At 38.8% G+C, this 24,264-nt stretch overlaps 1 protein-coding gene across 3 annotated transcripts in view; it reads right to left on the reverse strand.

Moving 5' to 3' along the window:
- KDM4C (lysine demethylase 4C) overlaps positions 1 to 24,264 on the reverse strand; it is a 402,052-nt gene that overhangs the window by 136,690 nt on the left and 241,098 nt on the right. For all 3 annotated transcript variants that reach the window (XM_043891189.1, XM_043891188.1, XM_043891190.1), the window contains 2 exons: positions 22,615 to 22,828; positions 20,641 to 20,717 (listed from right to left, as the gene is read on the reverse strand). In XM_043891189.1, the coding sequence (XP_043747124.1) occupies positions 20,641 to 20,717; positions 22,615 to 22,828 (291 nt within the window). The remainder of the gene's footprint in view (positions 1 to 20,640; positions 20,718 to 22,614; positions 22,829 to 24,264) is intronic.

Consider the following 24,264-nt stretch of genomic DNA (forward strand, 5'->3'; position numbering starts at 1 on the left):
ACTGTTCCTCACATAGGTCAAACAAGCTGGTCTGGTAGAAACACAAAGATGTCAACCTGTCAAGTCATTCATTTGCAAATTAATTTGAACTAGGGCTTCCCTGATAGCTCAGTTGGTAAAGAATCCGCTTGCAATGCAAGAAACCCAGGTTCAATTCCTGGGTCGGCAAGATCCACTGGAGAAGGGATAGGCTACCCACTCCAGTATTCTTGGGCTTCCCTTGTTGTTCAGCTGGGAAAGAATATGCCTACAATGCAGGAGACCTGGGTTCAATCCCTGGGTTGGGAAGATCCCCTGCAGAAGGGAAAGGCTACTCAATCCAGTATTCTGGCCTAGAGAATTCCAAGAAGAAGAACTGGAGAGAAAAGAAAACTCTCCCATAACCCCAAATCCAGGCAGCTGCTCTAAACCAAAGAGAAATCTCCCATATTTTTAAAAGATGCCAACCCAGCTGTGGAAACCAGACAAATACTAGAGTCCTTATAGTGCCCAGAAAACAGACACTGTTGAAAGCAAGGTCCTGATCCCACCCCCCAAACACCTGACATCAGAGTGGGCTGAATCAAACGAAAGCTAGAATACAGCTCAGACCCTACTCAAGTATAATCAGGTTGACTTCACCTCTACTCTAAAAACCTGACAAAGGGGCACCCTCTTTCTGGAAATAATATTAACTTCATTCACTACAGACAAAATGTTCACCACACAATCAAAAAGAGTACAAGCTATACTAAAGGCAAGAAAATATAACATGATCAAGAAAGTAATCAATAAAATCAGAAGCAAGACAAACAAGATATTAGAATTATTGGATGGGGTTGAAAAAGAGTCAGATACAACTTAGCAACTAAACAGCAGCAACAAAGAGAAAAAAAAAACCTATTCAATTTACTCATAACTTGATTCCAAGAAGAAGAGGGAAATGATAATAGATGAAAAAATATATGTACTTGTAGAGATAATGGCAGAGAACTTTCCAAAGCTGATAAAAGACATCCACAGAATCAAGATGCCTAGCAAACTGCAAGCAGATGAATACAAAGGAAACATACCTAAATACTTAACAGTCAAAACTCTGAAAACCAAATATGAAGAACATATCTTAAAAGTAGAAGAAAAAAAAGACATATTCAATAAACAAGTATATGAATTCCATCTGAAATCCAACCAGAAACATTGGCAGCAAATGGCAATGAAACAATATCCATAAAATATTGAAAGAAAAAAACTGGCAAACTAGAATTCTATTTCCAGGGAAAATATCCTTTAAAAATAATCTCATAGAGACAAAAATCTAAGAGAATTTGTCTCCTAAGAACCCACACTATACAACTTCTAAAAAAAAAAAATCTTCCAAATGAAGGAAAATGACACCAGGCTGAATCAGGAGTGGCAGGAAGGAATGAAGAACACCTAAAATGGGTTAGTATAAAATAAATTGATTTACAGACTTATACTCAAAAACAGAACTAGTAAAATGTGGCAAAAATATTGATGAATTTAGGATAAATGGCTTGTTAACATAACATTTAAAAAAACAAAAGGCAGGTAGAAGAGATAAATTTTGACTGTATCAAAGTTTTTAAATTCTAAAGGATAAAATACTAAATATACATAAAACAATTTAAAAATTTCCAATATAAAACAAAGATTATTATCAAAAAAATAATTTTTAAAAATATACACTTTTGAAAAACAGGCAAAAGATTCAAAGAATCTTCACTGCCAATACACAAAAGATACCCAATTTCAAGAATAAAGGAAATGAAAAATGAAATAATGAGCACTGGCCTCAGATTTTTAAATCAGGAAATCTATAGTTTTGGGGGTATGTGAGTTGTAACAGTGGCTTTGGACAATAATCTGGCATTATCAATCAAAATTTTAAATGCACATAAATTACAACAAGCAAGCTACCTTCTTGGAATCTACCTCAGGTGAACAGTTATATCTATGCAGAAGTAGGAATGTACAATGACTATTACTTCATTTCTGTTCATAATAGAGAAAACAGTTGCCTCTGGGAGAAGCTGGAATGGTAAGTTACTTAAGATTTATTTGTAATGTCTGAATTTTTTAATTAGCTTCAGGTTTAAAATTTAAAAGTGATGAACAACATATGGCAAATCCAACAATTAGTTATTAAAAATTATACAATGTAATATTAAATGAAAACACTAAGATATTAAATAAAGTGTGACACCATTTGGGTCTCTCAAGAACAACAAAATACAATATTAGTTTATGCACAGAAAATGTCTGAAAGGCTGAATGACAAAGAGTATGGGTAGTTTTCTATTAAGTGAGATTTGAGAATTTGAGAGTGATGGGAATGGGAAACTTTCCTAACAATACTTACTACTTTTACATTTAAAAAAAAGAAGAAAAAGAAAACCCACAGACACACAAAGAAATTAAAACTTTTTCCATCAAATATGTAATTTAAAATTCCTTACATTTTTTTTTACTTAAATGAATATTTTAAATGGGCATCTATGATTTCTGCTAGTCTTTTAGTGTACCCGAACTTCTTTGCAACCTAACCTGGAAAGAGACTAAAATTGTTTAGCCTTGCAGAACAAAATAAATAAATGCAACTCCAAAGTGAATGCTCATTGCCAGCCCTGTTTTATCTAATGTTTAGGAGCATGGCTTTTCTAGGAACAATAACACCCATTGTAAAATGACTCACTGTTATAAAGATACAGATATAGTGCTAGTCAACTAATGTTTCCTAAAGCAAAACTAAAAAATGCTGAAATTTCTGTTACATTTTACTCCAATAGTGGCTGCTCCTCCTGCCTCCCAAGCACAGCACTGAAGCAGCGATCCTGTTGTGTACCCCACCCCACAGCAGTTAAAAGCTGGATGAAAAAGTATAACTTCAGATCATACTCTGATGTTGCACCTTTCCTGCTTAGATCCTTGTCCCTCACTTAATACCATTCACAAAATTCCCTTTTAGCAATACCAAGGTACTTTCAAATTTTGGTTTCATAAAAAAAATCACCACTGAGATGAACAGAGAGTACATCAATTTACAACATGGAGTGGTTTCTGTACAGTTCAGTTATTAAACCATGAAAAAGAGTGTTTATAATCAAAGTGCTGACACAACATTAACAACAATGGTGGGAAGGGCACTGTTAGAATATGACTATCACAATCGTTCATTATTTGTCCTAGAGGGAAATCATGTTCCAACGGCTCTTCTATAAAACATCAGTTAAAGAAATGCCAATACAAACATTCTCAAGCTGCCTCGTAAGGAACTCTCATTTTAGCTGACATATCCGTAAGTGACACTAAAGCCAATTTTCAGTGCTATAGAAAAATTACAAGGTTGAAGTACCTCCCCACACCCTTATTTATCTGACATGTTCATAACAGAAGTGCAAAACCATAAAACAGGGCTGTCTAAGCTGGGAAAACAAAGAGTAATTAATCACATTAACGGAAAACTAGCTTACAAAATGCTGATCAACAAAACATGGAAGAACCATTTCGGAAGATGGGGCTCATTTATCAGGGTTGGAGAGAGGTTGGAATCTCATGTTAGGACAGGGCTGGCATGAATTCTGAGTGATTAGGAAATTGAATAAATGAAAAACTTCCTTGCAGTAATCTTCTGAAAGGAAATTTCACAGGCTCCAATGAATTTTATATAAGCAAATGAGTTCCCTAACTTAGATGCTCACACCTAATTTGTATTATAAGTGAAAACGTAATCAGCAAATATTGGTTAATCACCATGTTATGTCCTAGACACTGGGCAAAAGCTATGAAAGATACACTCTGGCTGGAAGAGCAGACACACTAAATCAGTAGATCATTTATATGGTAGAGGATGTTAAGCATCATGAGAGTGGGCCATGGAGTTCTCTATGGAAGGTGTTGGCAGCAGATGGCCTTTTCTAATAGGAAAGGTTGTCAGTAAGTAACAGGAAGAAAATCTGATAAAGCTACATGGTGCTCAGTCGCTCAGTCATATCTGACTCTGTGATCCCATGAACTGTAGCCTGCCAGGCTCCTCTGTCCATGGAATTTTCCAGGCAAAAATAGTGCAGCAGGTTGTCATTTCCTCCTCCAGGGGATCTTTCTGACTCAGGGATTGAATCCGCGTCTCTTGCATCTTCTGCACTGGCAGGCGAATTCTTTACCATTGCACCACCTAGGAAGCCCTTCATAAAGCTTCATAGGCCTTGAAAAAAGGCGATAGCTTGAAGCCACTGGACAGTCTGAGTACACCAAGGACATAACCTGACTTACATGTTAACTGTTAAATGTTAATATGTTAAATGCTAACTTACATGTTAAATCCCAATTGCTGTGTTGACAGTAGACAATAGTGGTTCAACGGTAGAAGTGAGAAGAGAAGCTAGCAGATTACCACCATATCCAGGAAAGAGTTAATGAGTAGATTAAGTTTGCATTATGTCAGCTGAGGTGACTAAGAAGTGGCCAGGATTCAAGATTCATTTTAGAAGTAAACAAGATAGGATTTACTTTCAGACAGATGTGGAGTATGAGAAAAAGAAAGCATCAAGTCTAACTCTATCAAGTTTTTGGCCTCAGCAGCTAGAAGGCCTGGAAATAAGGAAGGCTATAGAAGATTTGGAATTCAGTTCAGGACAGGGTGAATTTGAGCTGATGGACATGTAACAGGAGATGCTGTCATAAAGCAGGCCATGTAGATGAGACTGAGATGGACATAGGAATGTCCAAGCCACCAATGACTAGATGCTGTTTACAACTATTAAAGCAACTATGAGATGGGATGAGATGACCAGATGGATTAGTATGGAAAAGAAGCCCACATTTTGAACTCTGGGGAGTGAGAGGAAGTGGCCAGTGAAGACAAAAAGCAGGAGGGCAGAATCCTACAGGTCAACTGAAGACTGCTTCAAACAGGAAGCAGTGGTCAACAGAAGTGTTGAAGGAAACACAGGGCAAAACCTATGACTGAAATAAATTTAAGAAAGAAGTGGGGGAGAAGAAGTGGAGAGAGTGAATAAAGATAAGCCTTTCAGTAGTTTTACTATATTTACAGAGGCATGGAGAAATAGGGTAGAGCTAGCAGGAAGAAAGAGAGGGTTTTTTGGTTTACTTGAAGATGGAAGAAATAACAGCTTGTGTGGATGATACTGAGAATCATCTGGAAAAGAGATGTGGGCGAGAAAGGGATGAATTACTGGAATGATGATCCTGTGTATAAAAGAGGGGATGGTGTTAGAGAGAAGCAGAGATATTATAGATATGAAGCAGGTTGAAACCTTAAGGTCTCTACTGCTGTCTTCCCATTTCTCTGTGAATATGGAAAGACTTGATGAGGTGAGGGTGAGGATGGGGGAAATATGAAGATATGAACCAGTCAGCCAAGAGAGGGGTAGAGAGAATGGATGATGAGAATGCAACATGAATTATCCACACCAGTGAAGACCTACCTCCAATTGCAACTGAAAGCAAGAGCAACCTGCACAATGGGTGTTTCTCCACAGCCATTCAGCTACGGGGTGCGGGCATGGAGTAGAGCTGGATTTGCCAGGGTGGAGGTGTGCCAAGGTAGAGTAACAACGTCAGAGAGAGGCAAGGGAGCTGAGAGTATGTACAAAGAAACACAGTGGCTTAAACGGGAGTAACGACAAGATGGGGGAAGAGACTGTGGAAAGCTGGGAGCTTCACTGAATCGCGTTGTCACAGTGAGGTGAAAGGATTGCTGGAGGCCCAGAACCAGAGGGTGTGGGCTAGAGACACAGAAGGTAGTCAGAGAAAGCTGACACTGAAAATAAAACATACCTAGTGGAATGCCAAACAGTTAAGTGTTTCAAAAGGTTGTCAGAACAGGGTGAATTTGAGTTTAAATTTGAATTTGAATTATACACCCTTTAGTCCTCTATTCCTGCAATAACAAACTACCTCAAACGCAATGACTTATAACAACACAAAGTTCAGTAGGTCAGAATTCCAAACTGGGTCTCACTGGGCTAAAATCAAGGTGTCAGCCAGGTCACTCCTTTCTGGAAGCTCTCGGGGAGAATCCATTTCTTTGCCCTCTCCAGCTTTAAGGGGAGCTTGTGTGCCTGGTCCTTGGCCCTCCTCCTCTGCCCCCAAAGCCAGCCAGAGCAGGTCAAGCACATCTCACATTGCATCACTCTGCCCTTTTCTGTCCCCCTCTTCCTCAGTTACAGGACCCTTCTGACTACAATGCATGCACCCAGGTAAACAGAAAAATACCCTTTTCATGCAATGTAACATATAGGACCCAGGGATTAGGATGTGGACATGCTGGGAGGTGACAGGGATCTCACCACACTTTAACTATTAAAATACAAGCATATAGCCATTTATACAAAAGGACAATTATGGAAGAACAGGATATCATACTCTATGTTTCAAATTACACCCCTTCCACCCTTTTTCTTTCTGATGCCATTCCTTACCGCAGTGTAAATATTACCTTGAAGTTTGCAGAGCACCTATCTGATAGAAGACCAGGCACACAATGATGCCATGTTAGGAAGAAGTACTCCGATAATTTAAGACTGGCCAAAGTAACCTACGTGGAACTTCACAGTATGTACATAATAGTATTTCCAGGATCCTGAGCAAAGTACTTAAAATTATACAACACTTGGCTTTCAAGTAAAAATCCAGCTGGTTTATTCTTTCTTCCCACCATGACTTTCAGTAACAAATAGCAAAATACATGATTCCTTCATCCTGACACTGGACTAGTTTTTGCCATTCATGAGAAATGCGTGCAAGGCATTTTTCCCACTCCACGCTTCCTGAGGATCTCTTTCCTCATTGCTAAGGAGACGCACCGTGCAGCCCAGTGACCTCGGGGCACGCACATCCTGGTGTGCAGAACAGTATGCTATGCTCCCCATAATGTCAGTCATTATTCTTCTTGACTTCACTTGTGCTCTCTGGTTGAAGCACTTAAGATTAATGAGGCATTTGTTCTCAATCAAGAAGCTATTTATGAATATAGTTCCAGTTACAATAAGCTATGTAGACTTCTCTTTCTTTCTCTGAAGTACCAGCAGGGTTGGGGGGTGGGGAGGGTTGGTAGGGAGGGACGGTGTCGACTGAGCAAAAGGGAGAAGAATGAACAGGAGGGGGAAAAAAAAGATTGTTACTGTTTTAGCCTATAAGCAGTCCGTAACACAGAGTCGGACATGACTGCAGCGACTTAGCATGCATGCATTGGAGAAGGAAATGGCAACCCACTCCAGTATTCTTGCCTGGAGAATCCTGGGGATGGAGGAGCCTGGTGGGCTGCCGTCTATGGGCTTGCACAGAGTTGGACACGACTGAAGCGACTTAGCAGCAGCAGCAGCAACAGAAAAGCCTCCACATCATAACTAGGTTGTCAAGAAAATTGATATCCTCCAATGTGCTGTTCTGTTTCGTTAAAGTAAAGTAATTATTACCACTCTGGCCTTTGTGCGCCAAGGTTTAAGTCTGCAGCTGTTCAGAATAATCTGCCTCCCTCAGAGGCAGAAGGTGATTCTGAACTCAAACATGTTAGCTTGAATGTGAGATGTGGTCTGGCCAGCAGCTTCCAGAGATACCTCACAAGCAAACACTTGGCTACACAGAGCCATGGTCTCTAACAAGAACATGGTCTTCCTTTTCTTTTTCTTTTCTTTACTTCACTGTTTTTATTATGTGTAAGGATCAAAGACAGCCTCTCACCACGTGGCCTTGACAGTAGTCCATGAAATGAAAAAATAAAAATAAAAAAAGCATAAAACACATCACAGGGTGCAGGAGTGTTGCCATGACCTCTCAAGGCCATAAAGCCAATACGATCTAAAAATCAGTGGCTCCAATCTACAAAGCTACTTCAGAGCTCTTTGTTAAAGAAAAATGTCAACTCGGTTGTCAGTTGGGAAACTAGATCCAGGAGATCATTCAACTCTGGAAAATGTCCTCCAGGCAGAAACCAGAGTCGATATGAAAAAGTAAGGGCACTTCTCTGCTCAACTGCCCAGTAACACTAATTATTCCATACTAAGTATATGACCAAATAAATACACTATTAGTGTTGACTTTATTTTCAAAGTAAACAAATTGAAATCATTCAAATACATGGTTCAAAATTAGGTCAGTTACTCAGCCTTCTTTCCACTCTAAAAACAAGCAACTGAGGAAAAACAAAAAAGGTTCTGGGCCTGGGAATCTAGAGGCATGAGTACCACCATGAGTCTGGACTCTCTTACCATACAGAATGGAGAGCCTGGACAAAGGACTTACTCTCTCAAACCCCTGGCTTAGTGTCTGTAAAATGAGACTTCTGAGATAGATGAAGAAATGTATAGTCTCTGTCAGCATGAAATTTTTTGGAAGCTAGGAAAGTTGGAAGCTAGTATCTTTGCTACTTAGAGTAGATTACATTTAAATCAACAACTATTCTGAATTTGTAAGTCAAAAATTTTTAAATGGAACTATTTTTTTTTTTAAACACAAGATTTCTAAGAGCCAAATGATTGGCAATTCTAATATCTATTATCAGTACCACCGTTTTTTCTTTTTTTGGCAGTGCTATGTGGCATGTGGGATCTTAGTTCCCCAACCAGGGATTGAACCCATGTTCCCTGCATTGGGAGCATGGAGTCAATCACTGGACTGCCAGGTTAAGTTCCTATTAACACTAATCTTATCTAAGGAGTTGGAGAGGAGAAATAATGGTTGTATTATGGAATATGGTAAGATAATTCTCAACTACATATATTTTCTTTAATGATCACTACCCTAAGAGAACTCCCATGTCAGAAAGAGAAAAGAAAGTACTGCCTTCAGATTTAACAGGGGGACTTCATGGGTCCCAAAGATGAGTTACCAACTTTCCAAGAAGTTAATCATTTTTACCTGAGCCTTAATAGTTGAGATTTAAGACTATGGTATATTCCAAGATTAAGAGCTCAGATAAATAAATCCTTTTGAACAAGTGAAACAGACTTTTTTAGTTCACAAGCTTTAGTAACATTATGGGAGTGGGTGGTTTAAAGACCACTACCTCAGGTACTTCCACATTTTAACTTTGTGATTATGACTCATAAAGAGAAAACACTTCACTTTCTTTCAAAAGTCAAAACAATGTCTAAGCCTTGGAGGGCATGAATGGCAACCATTACTCAATCTATAGATGCCACTTATTTACAATCAAGCAATAAGAATAAATAAACAGACACTAAAATGTTTTTAATCACTGTAATTGCATATTCCATTCTTTGTAAGAGGAAAGAAAATGCTAATACCAAATGACCATCAAGGTACAGTTTGCTCATATCTTTTAGTTTATTAAAAAAACAAATAAATAAGCAAAATAAAGAGAATAGATATGTGACCAAGGTGAAAACTTATATATTTACTTTTTGATTTCTTAAAACAATTTTGAAGAAAAAAAAGCATAATGCTATCTATGCTTGTTATAATATATAATGCAACTTTGTTATTGTACAGAGAATAATAAATGCTCTTAAATAATAAATGTGTGACAAGAATACACAGAAATACTGTACAAGGAGGTCTTCATGACCCGGATAACCATGATGGTGTGATCACTCACCTAGAGCCAGACGTCCTGGTGGGTGAAGTCAAGTGAGCCTTAGGAAGCACTGCCACGAACAAAGCTAGTGAATGCCAGATGAGCTATTTCAAATCCTAAAAAATGATGCTGCTGAAGTGCTGCACTCAATGTGCCAGCAAATTTGGAAACTCAGCAGCGACCATAGCACTGGAAAAGGTCAGATTTCATTCCAATCCCAAGAAGGGCAAGACCAAAGAATGTTCAGTCTGCCGTACAATAGAGGTCATTTCACATGTTATCAAGGTAATGCTCAAAATCCTTCAAGCTAGGCTTCAACAGGATGTGAACCAAGAACTTCCAGATGTACAAGCTTGATTTAGAAAAGGCAGAGGAACCAGAGATCAAATTACCAACATCCATTGGATCACAGAAAAAGTAAGGGAATTTCAGAAAAACATCTACTTCTGCTTCACTGACTACAGTAAAGCTTTTGACTGTGTGGATTACAATAATCTATGGAAAATTCTTAAAGAGATAGGTATAACAGACCACCTTACCTGTCTCCTGAGAAATCTGTATACAGATCAAGAAGCAATAGTTAGAACCAGACATGGTACAAAAGACTGGTTCAAAATTGGGAAAGGAGTACGTCAAGGCTGTATATTGTCACCTGCTTATTTAATTTATATGCAGAGTACATCGAGCAAAATTCTGGGCTGGATGAAGCACAAGCTGGAGTCAAGATTGCATGACAAAAGTCCATGTAGTCAAAGCTATGGTTTTTCCATTGGTCATGTACGGAGTTAAGAGTTAGACCATAAAGAAAACTGAGCACCAAAGAACTGATGCTTTTGAACTGTGGTGTTGGAGAAGACTCTTGAAAGTCCTTTGGACAGCAAGGAGATCAAACCAGCCCATGCTAAAGGATATTATCGAATATTCATTGGAAGGGCTGATGCTGAACCTGAAGTTCCAGTACCTTAGCCACCTGATGCAAAGAGCTAACTCACTGAAAAAGACCCTGATGCTGGGAAGGATTGAGGGCAGGAGGAGAAGGAGGTGACAGAGGATGAGATGGTTGGATGACATCACTGACTCAATGGACATGAGTTTGAGCAAACGCCAGGAGACACTGAAGGACAGGGAAGCCCAGAGTACATCCTAGATAGTGAAGCCCTAATTATATGGGGTTGCAAAGAGTTGGACGTGACTAAATGACTAAACAACAACAGCAACCTAGTTTACTATTACATTATACAGAATTTTTTAAGTGTTTTTTTTAACTTTTTCATTTCAAAATCTACCTTTTCATAGCACGACAGTAACTATTCAAAAATATAACATGCAACTGTGTATTCTGCTATATTACATTCAAATAAAAATATTTAAACAAATTCTTCTAAATTACGAGTAAAGGGGTATATTGAAACAAAAAGAAATCCAGAAGATAATGCATAATGCATAATATGCATTATCCAGAAGATAATGCATATTGCATAATCCAGATAAAGTTACAGTAAGGCTTTGAAGTCACGTTTTTAAAAAAATGAAAGTTTCCTTGAGCATATAAAAATTACGCTGATCCAGCCAATAGTTACCAATGTCACTTTTACTCCTGTACTTTCCTGTAACTCATCACCTCTGACTAGGTTAAGAAGTACAGAAATAAATTTAGATTTCATGAAGGTGCCCAATTCTTAAGGAAAACTAATTAAAGCAAAATGAAATACAAACCAACACAGAATCAAAGGATTTCAGGGTCAGAAGAGGCCTTAGATAGTCGTCTCTAATCGAACCTTCTCGTTACATTGCTTTTAAATCTTCCTCTAATTAAGATTTTAGATTACAGGTATATGAGTTACTATGTCTACCCTGCCTTGCCCTGCAAGAATTATATAAGGTAATTTAAAAAGCTCCCTAGTAAGACATAGCACAAAAGACACTGGAAGTTTTCACTAACATTGAAAAACTACAGCACCGGCTTAAAGCTACCATGGACAGAAGATTGACAACTCATGATTTGTAGTCATAAATCTGAGTATGACACAGCTTTCCATGATATAAATTACCAATCTTCCCATGCAATTTCCACTCCCATTTACACCACTGAAACAAAACCTCACACTCCCCCTAGCTCAAAAGAAACATCCAAATTTCCTGGAGAGAAACAACCATCAAAGAGCTACACTATCCCTAAAGTTTAACCTCTTAACCTGCTTATGTTTTGTTCTTTAGAATTCAATAATATAAGTCCTTTAGAAGATAGCATAGAAAATCCTTCTGTGATTATTAGCATACTACCTCTTAATACTCTACAGAGTATTAAGCACATAATTTATTACTAAATACTAAAAGTATTCAGGTTATCAGTTCAATCCATACATTTAACTAACATCCTCCTTCATAATTAGAAGTGAAGCTCTAACACAGAGTTCAGGTATTTCACAGAAATACTCAGAATTAAAAACAATTTTTCAAAGTAGGAATAAAAAAGAAAATGGCGGGGGGGGGCGGTAAAACTTGAAAGAAAGCAATACATAGTCAGCATTTTTACAGTGCGAACATTATGTTCTTAATTAGCAGTAACTTAGTTATTATAAAAGGGAAACTGATAAACAGATTAGACATAAACTCTAGTAATTTAGGTCAAAAGTAATTAGATACAAATTAAGACTCAAAATAACTAGAAACACATTCCAGAATCAGAGTGTTGACATTCAACACCTAAAAACAGAACTCGGTAATGTTTAGAATATGCTCTAAAGTGTTACTATAATGAAGGAGAACAAACTGCTCCAAAATGAATCACATAGGCACAAAAGAGCTAGAAACAAAACAGAGCTGAAAATAAAATATTCTAATAAAGCTGGGTTATAAGCTTAACATTTATTACATAAATGCAGGTACAGCTTTCACACAGGTCTGTCTATTTATCTGAGCAGTACTGAAATAAGACAAACAGGCACAGAGCAATGATATTTAATTATAACTATGAGAGCTATAACCTTATGTCACAAAAGACAGGTATTTGGGGAACTTCTTAACTGTTTCATTTCATTTCACTTGAATTTGGGCACAGAGCCAGGATTCTAGAATCCAAGTTAGGGTGTAATTCAAAATTTGTAAGTCATCTCTTTCTCTACTACATACAATTAAGACTTTTGTTTTTCATTTTAATTGATATAAGTGGATAAAGTAAAAAAAAAAAAGTAGCAAAATCAAATACACTGAGGACTAAACCAAGACATCTGGAAATGGTGAGAATACTAAAGGTCACAGATTAAGGCTCTATAAGTTCAGAAATGATCCAACACTACACCAGGTATTAGGAATATTATAGAAAAATGAGACGAAGTTCTGGTCTTCAGTTACTGAAAAGCTAGCAGGGCACTTTGGCCCACAGTGACTTCCACTCCTTAGAACTGATAAATAAAAAGACAGCTGGTCTGTGAACACTGATTCCAGCCTTGTGCACATCGGCAACTACCAAGCCCAACTACCTGTTAATGTATGACTTCAGTTAGTTAGCTAATTATTCATTTATTTATGGCCTGGATTTGCTGAAATAAACCTTATGATGTCTTTACTTCAAAAATGTAAATAATTGATACTTACTTATATGATATAGTTACTATTATAGTTTCCCTCTTTTTTCCTGTTTTATTGATATATAATTGACTTATTGTATAAGTTTAAGTTGTACAATGTGATAACATGATATATCTCTATATTGAGAAATCATCACCATAATAAGGTTAGTTAACACTTCCATCACCTCACATTAAATACCTTTGTGTGTGTGTGTGTGTGTGTGTGTGTGTGGTGAGAACATTTAAGATCTACTTTCTTGGCAACTTTCAAGTATCTACTGCTGCTGCTGCTGCTGCTGCTAAGTCACTTCAGTCGTGTCCGACTCTGTGCGACCCCATAGACGGCAGCCCACCAGGCTCCCCCATCCCTGGGATTCTCCAGGCAAGAACACTTGAGCGGGTTGCCATTTCCTTCTCCAATGCATGAAAGTGAAAAGTGAAAGTGAAGTCGCTCAGTCATGTCTGACTCTTAGCAACCCCATGGACTGCAGCCCACCAGGCTCCTCTGTCCATGGGATTTTCCAGGCAAGAGTACTGGAGTGGGGTGCCATTGTCTTCTCCGAAAGTATCTATTAAAGCACTGTTAACTATTGTCACCATGCTGTACTTACACCCTCAGAATGTATTTGTAACTGAAGTGTGTACTCTTTGACACCTTCACTCATTTCCCTCATTCCTCCAGCCCACGGCAATTAGCAATCTATGATCTGTATCTATGAGTTCAGGTTTGTATTTTTGTTGTTGTTGCTTTGCTTTTGTTTTTTTTTTCTTCCACATGTAAATGAAAGCATACAGTATTTGTTTTTTTCTGCTTACTCCACTTAGTTTAACACCCTCCAGGTTCACCCAAATTGTAACAAAACAAGAGAATTTCCTTCTTTTTTTAATGGCTGAATAATCACTGTACATATGTGTGCATGTGTGAATGTGTTCGTGTGTGTTTTTATCCATTTACCCATCAATAGGTGCTCTTTTCAATCTTTAATTTTTATTTTTTTTCTTTAAAAAATAGAACTACTGCATACGATTCTGACACACACCTTATGAAAATAAATATAAGGTGTTTCAGGTACCCTCTTCTTACCTGTAAGATTTTCAAAGCAACAATCACTAAAGGAAATATAATTAAATGAAACAATTACATTTGTTGTATAAACATATATCTCAAGAAAAATATGCTACTGGAGTCTTCTGTATTCATGATGAATAAGCCTTACTTTCACAAACAATGTTTAAGACAGAAAATCCCAGGAAATAGTCAGTAATCAGAGTTAGTGAAATAAAAGCCAGCATTGAAATATCATTTGACTTCAGCCGCACTACTAAGATTCCCATTAGGTTCTTAAAAGCTTCCATACAAAAGGAGGTTCAGTGCTCCTCTGGAACCTAAAACTGACAATATGAGATTGATTCCTAAGAAGACAAGTCTAAGTGTACTTCCCAAATGCAACCATTCCAGCCACAAAATCCAAAGAATCATACTTAAGTGCTTAGTAAAATATAAATACTGCAACACTTCATGCCATACTGAATCAGGGTGTTAAAGCCAAAATATTATCAGTTACTTCGCTCCAATGCTTAAAATGAAATTCAATTATTTCTCAAGAGAAAAATTTAGAAACAGAGCTTCATGGACAAAGTTCACTCAAAACGGATAAACTGAAAAATAATAACTGGACCATTGTGAATTTAGATCATTTCCAATTAGAGCTAAGAAATTATGTAGGTCTAAAAAAATCAATGCAAAGTTGTATTCAAGAGCTCCTGTCTTTATCGCATATTGAGAGAGATTTACATGGTGTCAATATTAAAATACAAAAGGTACACTGTATTTTCTCAGGGCACAGAGAGGTTAAGATTAATAGAAAGATGTTTTAAATCAACAGAGAATGATTATTCGAAGTGTTTCCTTCTGAAGAGATGCTAAAGAAAAACGACATAATTGATAAGCAGCAGCCTTGGAATCAGGGTGGCTGACCGAGGCCTAGCCCTGGCTCTGCCATGCAAAGGCCAATGTTACCGTGAGGTGACAGTACGGCTCCATGTAAGCATGGGAGCCAAGCAGTAACTGCGGATGCAACAGAGAATTCTTCATGCCTTGGTGAACTGAATTAGAGTAGCTCTAAATTCTAAATCTAGTCTTCCCTGGTGGCTCAGAGGTTAAAGCATCTGCTTGCAATGCAGGAGACCCAGGTTCAACCCCTGAGTTGGGAAGACCCCCTGGAGAAGGAAATGGCAACCCACTCCAGTATTCTTGCCTGGAGAATCCCATGGAGGGAGAAGCCTGGTAGGCTACAGTCCCGGCTGCGACGGACCGCGCCGAAGCGCGCCGGCTGCGACGGACCGCGCCGAAGCGCGCCGGCTGCGACGGACCGCGCCGAAGCGCGCCGGCTGCGACGGACCGCGCCGAAGCGCGCCGGCTGCGACGGACCGCGCCGAAGCGCGCCGGCTGCGACGGACCGCGCCGAAGCGCGCCGGCTGCGACGGACCGCGCCGAAGCGCGCCGGCTGCGACGGACCGCGCCGAAGCGCGCCGGCTGCGACGGACCGCGCCGAAGCGCGCCGGCTGCGACGGACCGCGCCGAAGCGCGGCCGTGAGGAGCTACCCCTTGCCCAAAGTCAGGGGTAGCGACCGAGAGCACCAGGCTGCAACAGCGCAGCAGCGGCAACTTAGAGGAGCTTCCCCACGCCCGAGGTCAGGGGTAGCGACCGAGAGCACCAGGCTGTGACAGCGCAGCAGCGGCGGCCTAGAGGAGCTTCCCCACGCCCGAGGTCAGGGGCGGCGGCCAAAAGGAACTACCCCATCCCGGAGGTCAGGGGCCCCGCCCAAGAGGAGCTACCCCACCTCCAAGGAGCGGCTGCTGCAGGGGCACAGGAGGGCCAAGAGGAGCTACTCCATGTTCATGATCAGGAGGGGCGGCTGTGAGAAGATACCCCTTGTCCAAGGTAAGGAGCAGTGAGAGGCATGCGAGAGGGCATCAGAGGGCAGACACACTAAAACCATAATCGTAGAAAACTAGCCAACTTGATCACAGGACCACAGTCTTGTCTAACTCAATTAAACTAAGCCATGCCGTGTGGGGCCACCCAAGATGGTCGGGTCATGGTGGAGAGGTCTGACAGAATGTGAGAGGTCTGGAGAAGGGTATGGCAAACGACTTCAGTATTCTTGTGTTGAGAACCCCATGAACAGTAGGAGAAGGCAAAATTATAGGATACTGAAAGAGAAACTCCCCAGGTCGGTAGGTGCCCAATATGCTACTGGAGATCAGTGGAGAAATAACTCCAGAAAGAATGAAGGGATGGAGCCAAAGCAAAAACAATACCGAGTGGTGGATGGGACTGGTGGTAGAAGCAAGGTCTGATGCTGTAAAGAGCAATATTGCATAGGAGCCTGGAATGTTAGGTCCATGAATCAAGGCAAATTGGAAATGGTCAAACAGGAGATGGCAACAGTGAATGTCGACATTCTAGGAATCAGCAAACTAAAATGGACTGGAATGGGTGAATTTAACTCAGATGACCACTATATCTACTACTGTGGGCAGGAATCCCTTAAAGAAATGGAGTAGCCATCATGGTCAACAAAAGAGTCCGAAATGCAGTACTTGGATGCAATCTCAAAAACGACAGAATGATCTCTGTTCGTTTCCAAGGCAAACCATTCAATATCATGGTAATCCAAGCCTATGCCCCAACGAGTAACACTGAAGAAGCCGAAGTTGAACGGTTCTATGAAGACCTACAAGACCTTTTAAACTAACACCCAAAAAAGATGTCCTTTTCATTATAGGGGACTGGAATGCAAAAGTAGGAAGTCAAGAAACACCTGGAGTAACAGGCAAATTTGGCCTTGGAGTATGGAATAAAGCAGGGTAAAGGCTAATACAGTTTTGCCAAGAGAACGCACTGGTCATAGCAAACACCCTCTTCCAACAACACAAGAGAACACTCTACACATGGACATCACCAGATGGCCAACACGGAAATCAGATTGATTATATTCTTTGCAGTCAAAGATGGAGAAGCTCTATACAGTCAGCAAAAACAAGATATGGAGCTGACTGTGGCTCAGATCATGAACTCCTTATTGCCAAATTCAGAGTTAAACTGAAGAGAGTAGGGATAACCACTAGACCATTCAGGTATGACCTAAATGAAATACCTTATGATTATACAGTGGAACTGAGAAATAGATTTAACGGACTAGATCTGATAGACAGAGAGCCTGATGAACTATGGACGGAGGTTCATGACATTGTACAGGAGACAGGGACCAAGACCATCCCCATGGAAAAGAAGTGCAAAAAGGCAAAATGGTTGTCTGAGGAGGCCTTACAAATAGCTGTGAAAAGAAGGGAAGCAAAAAGCAAAGGAGAAAATGAAAGATATTCCCATTTGAATGCAGAGTTCCAAAGAATAGCCAGGAGAGAGAAGAAAGCCTTCCTCAGCGATCAATGCAAAGAAATAGAGGAAAACAACAGAATGGGAAAGCCTAGAGATCTCTTCAAGAAAATTAGAGATACCAAGGGAACATTCCATGCAAAGATGGGCTTGATAAAGGATAGAAATGGTATGGACCTAACAGAAGCAGAAGATATTAAGATGTGGCAAGAATACACAGAAGAACTATACAAAAAAGATCTTCACGACCCAGATAATCACAGTGGTGTGATCACTCACCTAAAGCCAGACATCCTGGAATGTGAAGTCAAGTGGGCCTTAGAAAGCATCACTATGAACAAAGCTAGTGGATGTGATGGAATTCCAGTTGAACTATTTCAAATCCTGAAAGACGATGCTGTGAAAGTGCTCCACTCAATATGCCAGCAATCTGGAAAACTCAGCAGTGGCCACAGGACTGGAAAAGGTCAGTTTTCATTCCAATCCCTAAGAAAGGCAATCCCAAAGAATGCTCATACTACCACATAATTGCACACATCTCACACGCTAGTAAAGTAATGCTCAAAATTCTCCAAGCCAGGCTTCAGCAATATATGAACCGAGAACTTCCAGATGTTCAAGCTGGTTTTAGAAAAGGCCAAGGAACCAGAGATCAAATTGCCAATATTCGCTGGATCATTGAAAAAGAAGAGAGTTCCAGAAAAACATCTATTTCTGCTTTATTGACTACACCAAAGCCTTCAACTGTGTGGATCACAATAAACTGTGGAAAATTCTGAAGGAGATGGGAATACCAAACCACCTGACCTGCCTTTTGAGAAACCTGTATGCAGGTCAGGAGGCAACAGTTAGAACTGGACATGGAACAACAGACTGGTTCCAAAAATAGGGAAAGGAGTATGTCCAGGCTGTATATTGTCACCCTGCTTATTTAACTTATATGCAGAGTACATCATGAGAAACTGGGCTGGAAGAAGCACAAGCTGGAATTTAAGATTGCTGGGAGAAATGTCAGTAACCTCAGATATGCAGATGACACCACCCTTATGGCAGAAAGTGAAGAGGAAGTAAAGAGCCTCTTGATGAAAGTGAAAGAGGAGAGTGAAAAAGTTGGCTTAAAGCTCAACATTCAGAAAACTAAGATCATGGCATCTGGTCCCATCACCTCATGGGAAATAGATGGGGAGACAGTGGAAACAGTGTCAGACTTTATTTTTTGGGGCTCCAAAATCACTGCAGATGGTGATTGCAGCCATGAAATTAAAAGACGCTTACTCCTTGGAAGGAAAGTTATGACCAACCTAGACAGCATATTAAAAAGCAGAGACATTACTTTGCCAACAAAGGTCCGTCTAGTCAAGGCTGTGGTTTTTCCAGTGGTCATGTATGGATGTGAGAGTTGAACTCTGAAGAAAGCTGAGCACCAAAGAATTGATGCTTTTGAACTGTGGTGTTGGAGAAGACTCTTGAGAGTCCCTTGGACTGCAAGGAGATCCAACCAGTCCATCCTGAAGGAGATCAGTCCTGGGTGTTCATTGGAAGGACTGATGCTGAAGCTGAAACTCCAATACTTTGGCCACCTCATGCGAAGAGTTGACTCATTGGAAAAGACCCTGATGCTAGGAGGTATTGGGGCAGGAGGAGAAGGGGATGACAGAGGATGAGATGGCTGGATGGCATCACTGACTCGATGGACATGAGTTTTAGTAAACTCCAGGAGTTGGTGTTGGACAGGGAGGCCTGGCGTGCTGCGATTCATGGGGTCGCAAAAAGTCGGACACGACTGAGCGACTGAACTGAACTGAAATTCTAAATCTACACTTCAGGGTGAAAGAGGGGACATCATCAATAAAACTGACTCATAATTTAAGACTTTGCTTTGGCTCATATAATAGGAGTAGAACCAGTGTGGTAAACAATAGCTGAATATATATATTACAGCAGGACTTCCTGGCTGTTTTAAAGATGCTGTGCAGTTATACAGTTTTTGTTAATGTAATGATCAACCAAATGAAATATCAAAATGTTATCTGGGCCCACTAATGGAAAGAATTCTTAAGTTGGATATATTACCTCTAATATCACATAGATCAGATTATTTGGACTATAAAGATGGTCCATATTTTTCCCTGCTTTCCCCTCACTATCCAAAGTGAATAAAATCATACAGAAAGTCATTCTTACAGATGCCTTTAATTTATAGTTACCATATGTCTATTTCCACACTGAGAGCTAAACATATATAATCATGACATAAATTTTCATCATGCAAAGCATGGTCCTTACATTGTGCCTCAGTGTTTTAACTTTGGCTGCAAGGAGATCTAATCCATTGTCATTAGAGATCATTAAGGAATAAAGCAAAGGCTACTATTATAATCAAAATGAAGCTGAGCATCTGTTCTGAGATCAAGAATGAGCGATACAGTCTTGAGATCTGACTGGTCTCCACCTTCAACAATGTTCTGATACCTTTTGAAAGAGAATTTTTTTAAGAAAAATTAATGCAACACATAATCAAACTGTAAAATGAGTGAATTGGTAGATGAATGGAATGGAGTGCAACGCTTGGGTGTAAGCTAAAGTTTCTATAGTGTCTTCAGGTAAAACAGTTTAGGTGAAGAGAAATCTGTGTTTCCCAAATGGGGAATAATTTGTTGTTGTAGTTTCTGTCTCAAGTTCACAGCAATGCTTAGCACAAACACTTTAAAATTTGCTCAAGTATGAATGTATAAATGAATAAACAGGGAAGAGCTCATGCTACGGGAATAGTTGTGAATGAGCATGGTTTCCTCAGAGGTCCCAGAGATTCCCATCTTCACTGTCACTCAGAATACTTATTTTCTAGAACTGCAAAACCAAGCTGGGAAAGAACGTGAAGCAGTATTTTGGACATGCTCTAATAAACTGCTAGTCTCTGTAGGTTCCTGAGCAGGGGGTGATGCCTAGAAATGTATTTAACATTTCCGCAGTGGATACAGAGATACTCAGTAGGATGATTTGGAAAGAGAAGAGTAGAAAAACAGGGAAGTGTGGAACTGCACACAAAAGTACATGTACCACTAGATTTAAACGGACCCACAATGGATGGAGTGAATAAGCCACTTACTGCTGTCCATGCATTTCTTTTGCACCGGGCACATAGCCATCCATCACAGATCTCATGAGAAGGGATTCCATAACAACCTACAAAATAATAGTATGGATCCATTAATTAAGCCTTTTGTATTTTGACAATATGACACACTTCAGCACTGAATAAGTAAAATCAGAGCAACAGCTTACCATACCATTTTTTATTCTCACTGCTTAGAACAAAACATAAACAAGGCTGGCTCAGAGACACTTCTGGTTCTCACACCTTATACCTAACAGGATATCACTGCTAGGAAGCATGAGAGTATGCATCTTAACAGTTACCAGTGCTCACACTAGTTATCATAAAGAATACTAATGATAATACTTGAATGGGCAAAAATGAAATTTCTACACTTTCAGGTCTAGTCCTTTACTCATCTAAAACATATTTCAAAGTAAGCTGCAATTCGTGAAGCAAAGTTTGGAGAAGTTTTAAAATGGTACAGTAAATAAACTTTGACATAATATTTCTGAACATAAAATTATATGCATAAAATTAATGTAATTTAAAATTACACTTCAAGAATTACATTTAATTAGCTTTAATTTCAGTGATATGGACAAAGAATACACAATTCATGGTTGGTGATAAAGAGATATGTTCAATTTTACTGGTCTATTCAGTACATGACTGACTCAACAATTTAAAGAGATGGCTGATGATGTAAATACATGATATATGTAGCAATTATATCGATCCAACAAACATGTGTTACTCTGGCTTCCTGCAAAAAGAGGGCTTTGAAAGATTTAAATGAATAGAATTTAAAGAAGTAATTTTTAATACCAAATTTCTATAAAATTTGACTTAGGAAGGGAAAATAACAGAAATGTAATTACCCAAAGAAAAGCCTATAATAGTTAACCAAGATCATAAAATGTTTAGTTCAAGCACATGTTCATAAAATATTATGGCTAAGTTGCACAGTTAGTGCATTGTGGAGTCAAGATTAAATCCTAACTTGTTTGTAAAATGATGCTGTGCCTTTTACATACATATAACTGTGTAGAGTGAATGTGTGTGTGTGTGTATTGAGTATCTTACAGATTGATGAAGTAAATAAGTTTTATGTAATTATATTTCAAACACATGTTCATATCCCTTGGGGAAGGTGAAAGTATCTAATAAATAAATGCTTGGTAGCCAGGCAATTTCAACCTTAATATAAGACTGGTATTACTATGGGGTAAGTACAGAAGATGATACATATATTATAAATCATTCATAGCACATTGACAGACTCACACCATACATAAGAATGTTAATAAAACATGTGACTTGGTAAGAGCTTGAATGTTAAAATGCTTTAAAATACAACTGCAATGTATAACAGATCCATTTTATACATTTTAGAGGGTTTAGATGACAGATTATCTATAAAAATGTATTTGCCACTAATGCAATTATGTAAAAATAGCAAATTGAGACAGGTATAGAGCCTAACCGTCTCAGTCCTGGGGGAAAACAACCCGAAGGACTGTTGTCCCCGAAAGGCAATGAAGATCTTCCTACTCTTACAAAGAATAAAATTTTAACTCAGTAATTAAATTTAACAACAATTCCCCAAATCACCAAAAGAATACTCATTCTTTTTAAAACTTACAAAGGAAAATAGTGATGAATCAACATAAGAGACTAAAATTAAGGTTTTATAAACTATATCTTAAGTAAAATTCAAGCATGTGAAAGGAATCCCATGATGACTCCACATGGGGACCCCAAACAAACCATCAGACCTGTTCTCCACTGATACCACATAAAACACAAGAAAGGACAATTACACCTTTCATACTTTCATTACAAGAAATATGAGAAATAATGATCTAATCATTAATGATGCCAACAGTTTACTGTGATAGATTTGATAGGCTGCAGAGGGGTGAGAAATAAAGACTATGTGAAGCACTAAAAAGCCAGTGATTAAGGACTGATAGACTCATTTACTTGCATGAACCCGTACGCGGCACTTTGCACAGGAAATCAGAAGGCTTGTTCCATCCTCTTCCAAGAAGGCATTAGGTGGAGAATATTCTATATTTTCTTCACTATAAATAAAACACATCTCTGGAATGAGGGGCTTAGTCTTTCCTCCTGAAGTCACCACTTCATCTAATTTTGTCTCCCATCTAGAATCATTTTCTTCATTGCTGCTATCTGGCTGAAAAACACAATATTTGCAAATGAGCAAAAAACATGGAAAAGAGCTCGGATCGCTTGCTTTGGACAGATCCACGAACAGGTATTTCATTTACTAATTTTCCACTTCTGTATTGTTTCTTTTTGTCCTTGTCCTCCAACTACCAGCTCTGCGCCCCCAGGTTCCCATCCAGAAGCCGAAGAGGAGATTCTGTATGTCCACTGTTATAGAAAGGGATGAGCTACTAAAATTACATTCTTAATAGACAAAGTTCATGAGAAGCAATGACCTTTCTGATGAACTTTTTTTGCTTCTTTATTAGCACTAGGTTAATAGATCTGATTTCATTTATTGAAGAATCTTACCTGGTTACACCTTAAGGAGAATCTTCAAAGACCTCAGTTTTAATTTGTATGACAGTATTTAGAGAGTTTTTGAAGGCTTTTGTCTCATCACACAAGTTTTAAAACAGCAAGACAGAAATATCTAGCAAATGACATTAGATAACAAGGCATAACATGCAAACAAAATTGTCATCTCTCATCAAAATATAAGATAGATATTCAGTGTTTGTTTGAATATAATTAATGAACTATCTTATCCCCAGAGACCTTATGTTAATAGATTTCCCCAAATCTTATAATTTTAGTTGGAATACTTTTAATCATTAGGGAAATATGCAGGCAGATTATGATACAGAAATAAGAATCAAAACAAAGGCAAATTTTTCAAGAAAACATAGAAATTTAATGATAACTTGGAAATAAAAATAGTTAATCACTCCCTAATGTCACATTCAAAAATTAATGAATGAACTACTTCCTGTTTACAAAGTTCTGAGAATGTGGCACGTTACGCATTTTTATGCTCTGAAATGTCTGAACAGAATCACTTCATGTGGAACTTTAAGAACAATGTGTTCTTGAATAAAATATTTCTGATTCTATTAGTGAAAATATAACCCAGAACACAATATTCAGATCAGTGCACTTTATAATATATTGTATCTTAAAATGGACCTAGTAGTTCTACCCTTACCAGATTCCTAAAGATCATTTTGTTTTGTTAGTGCTGAAGAATGTGGCCCTCTGTGATGTAAGTTGCTTTTGGCATAACATATGTGACATGACATCTGAAAATATTACCATGAATAGCTGGATGATCGGGACGAACTGGACAGTTTGGTTTGCACTGAGACCTGCTGTGTCTTTTGCATGTTCTACATGGAAAGATGAAGAGAGATATTTCAAATGTGATCCCAGAGCTGACATTTATATGACTGAGAGCAATATTTTCAAACATAAAGCAGAGACTAGGTCTAAGTTCTCTCTTTGCAAGCTTCTACTATTTTGAAGCTTTAAGGTCTGTGTTTCTTGGTGAAGTGGGTAGAAAGAAAGGTTGGAATTAACCATTGACTGAAATAAATTAAGACCTTAAAAAATGATAAAGCACTGTTA

Source organism: Cervus elaphus, chromosome 29 (assembly GCF_910594005.1).
Source record: "Cervus elaphus chromosome 29, mCerEla1.1, whole genome shotgun sequence".
NCBI classification, from domain to species: Eukaryota; Metazoa; Chordata; class Mammalia; order Artiodactyla; family Cervidae; genus Cervus; species Cervus elaphus.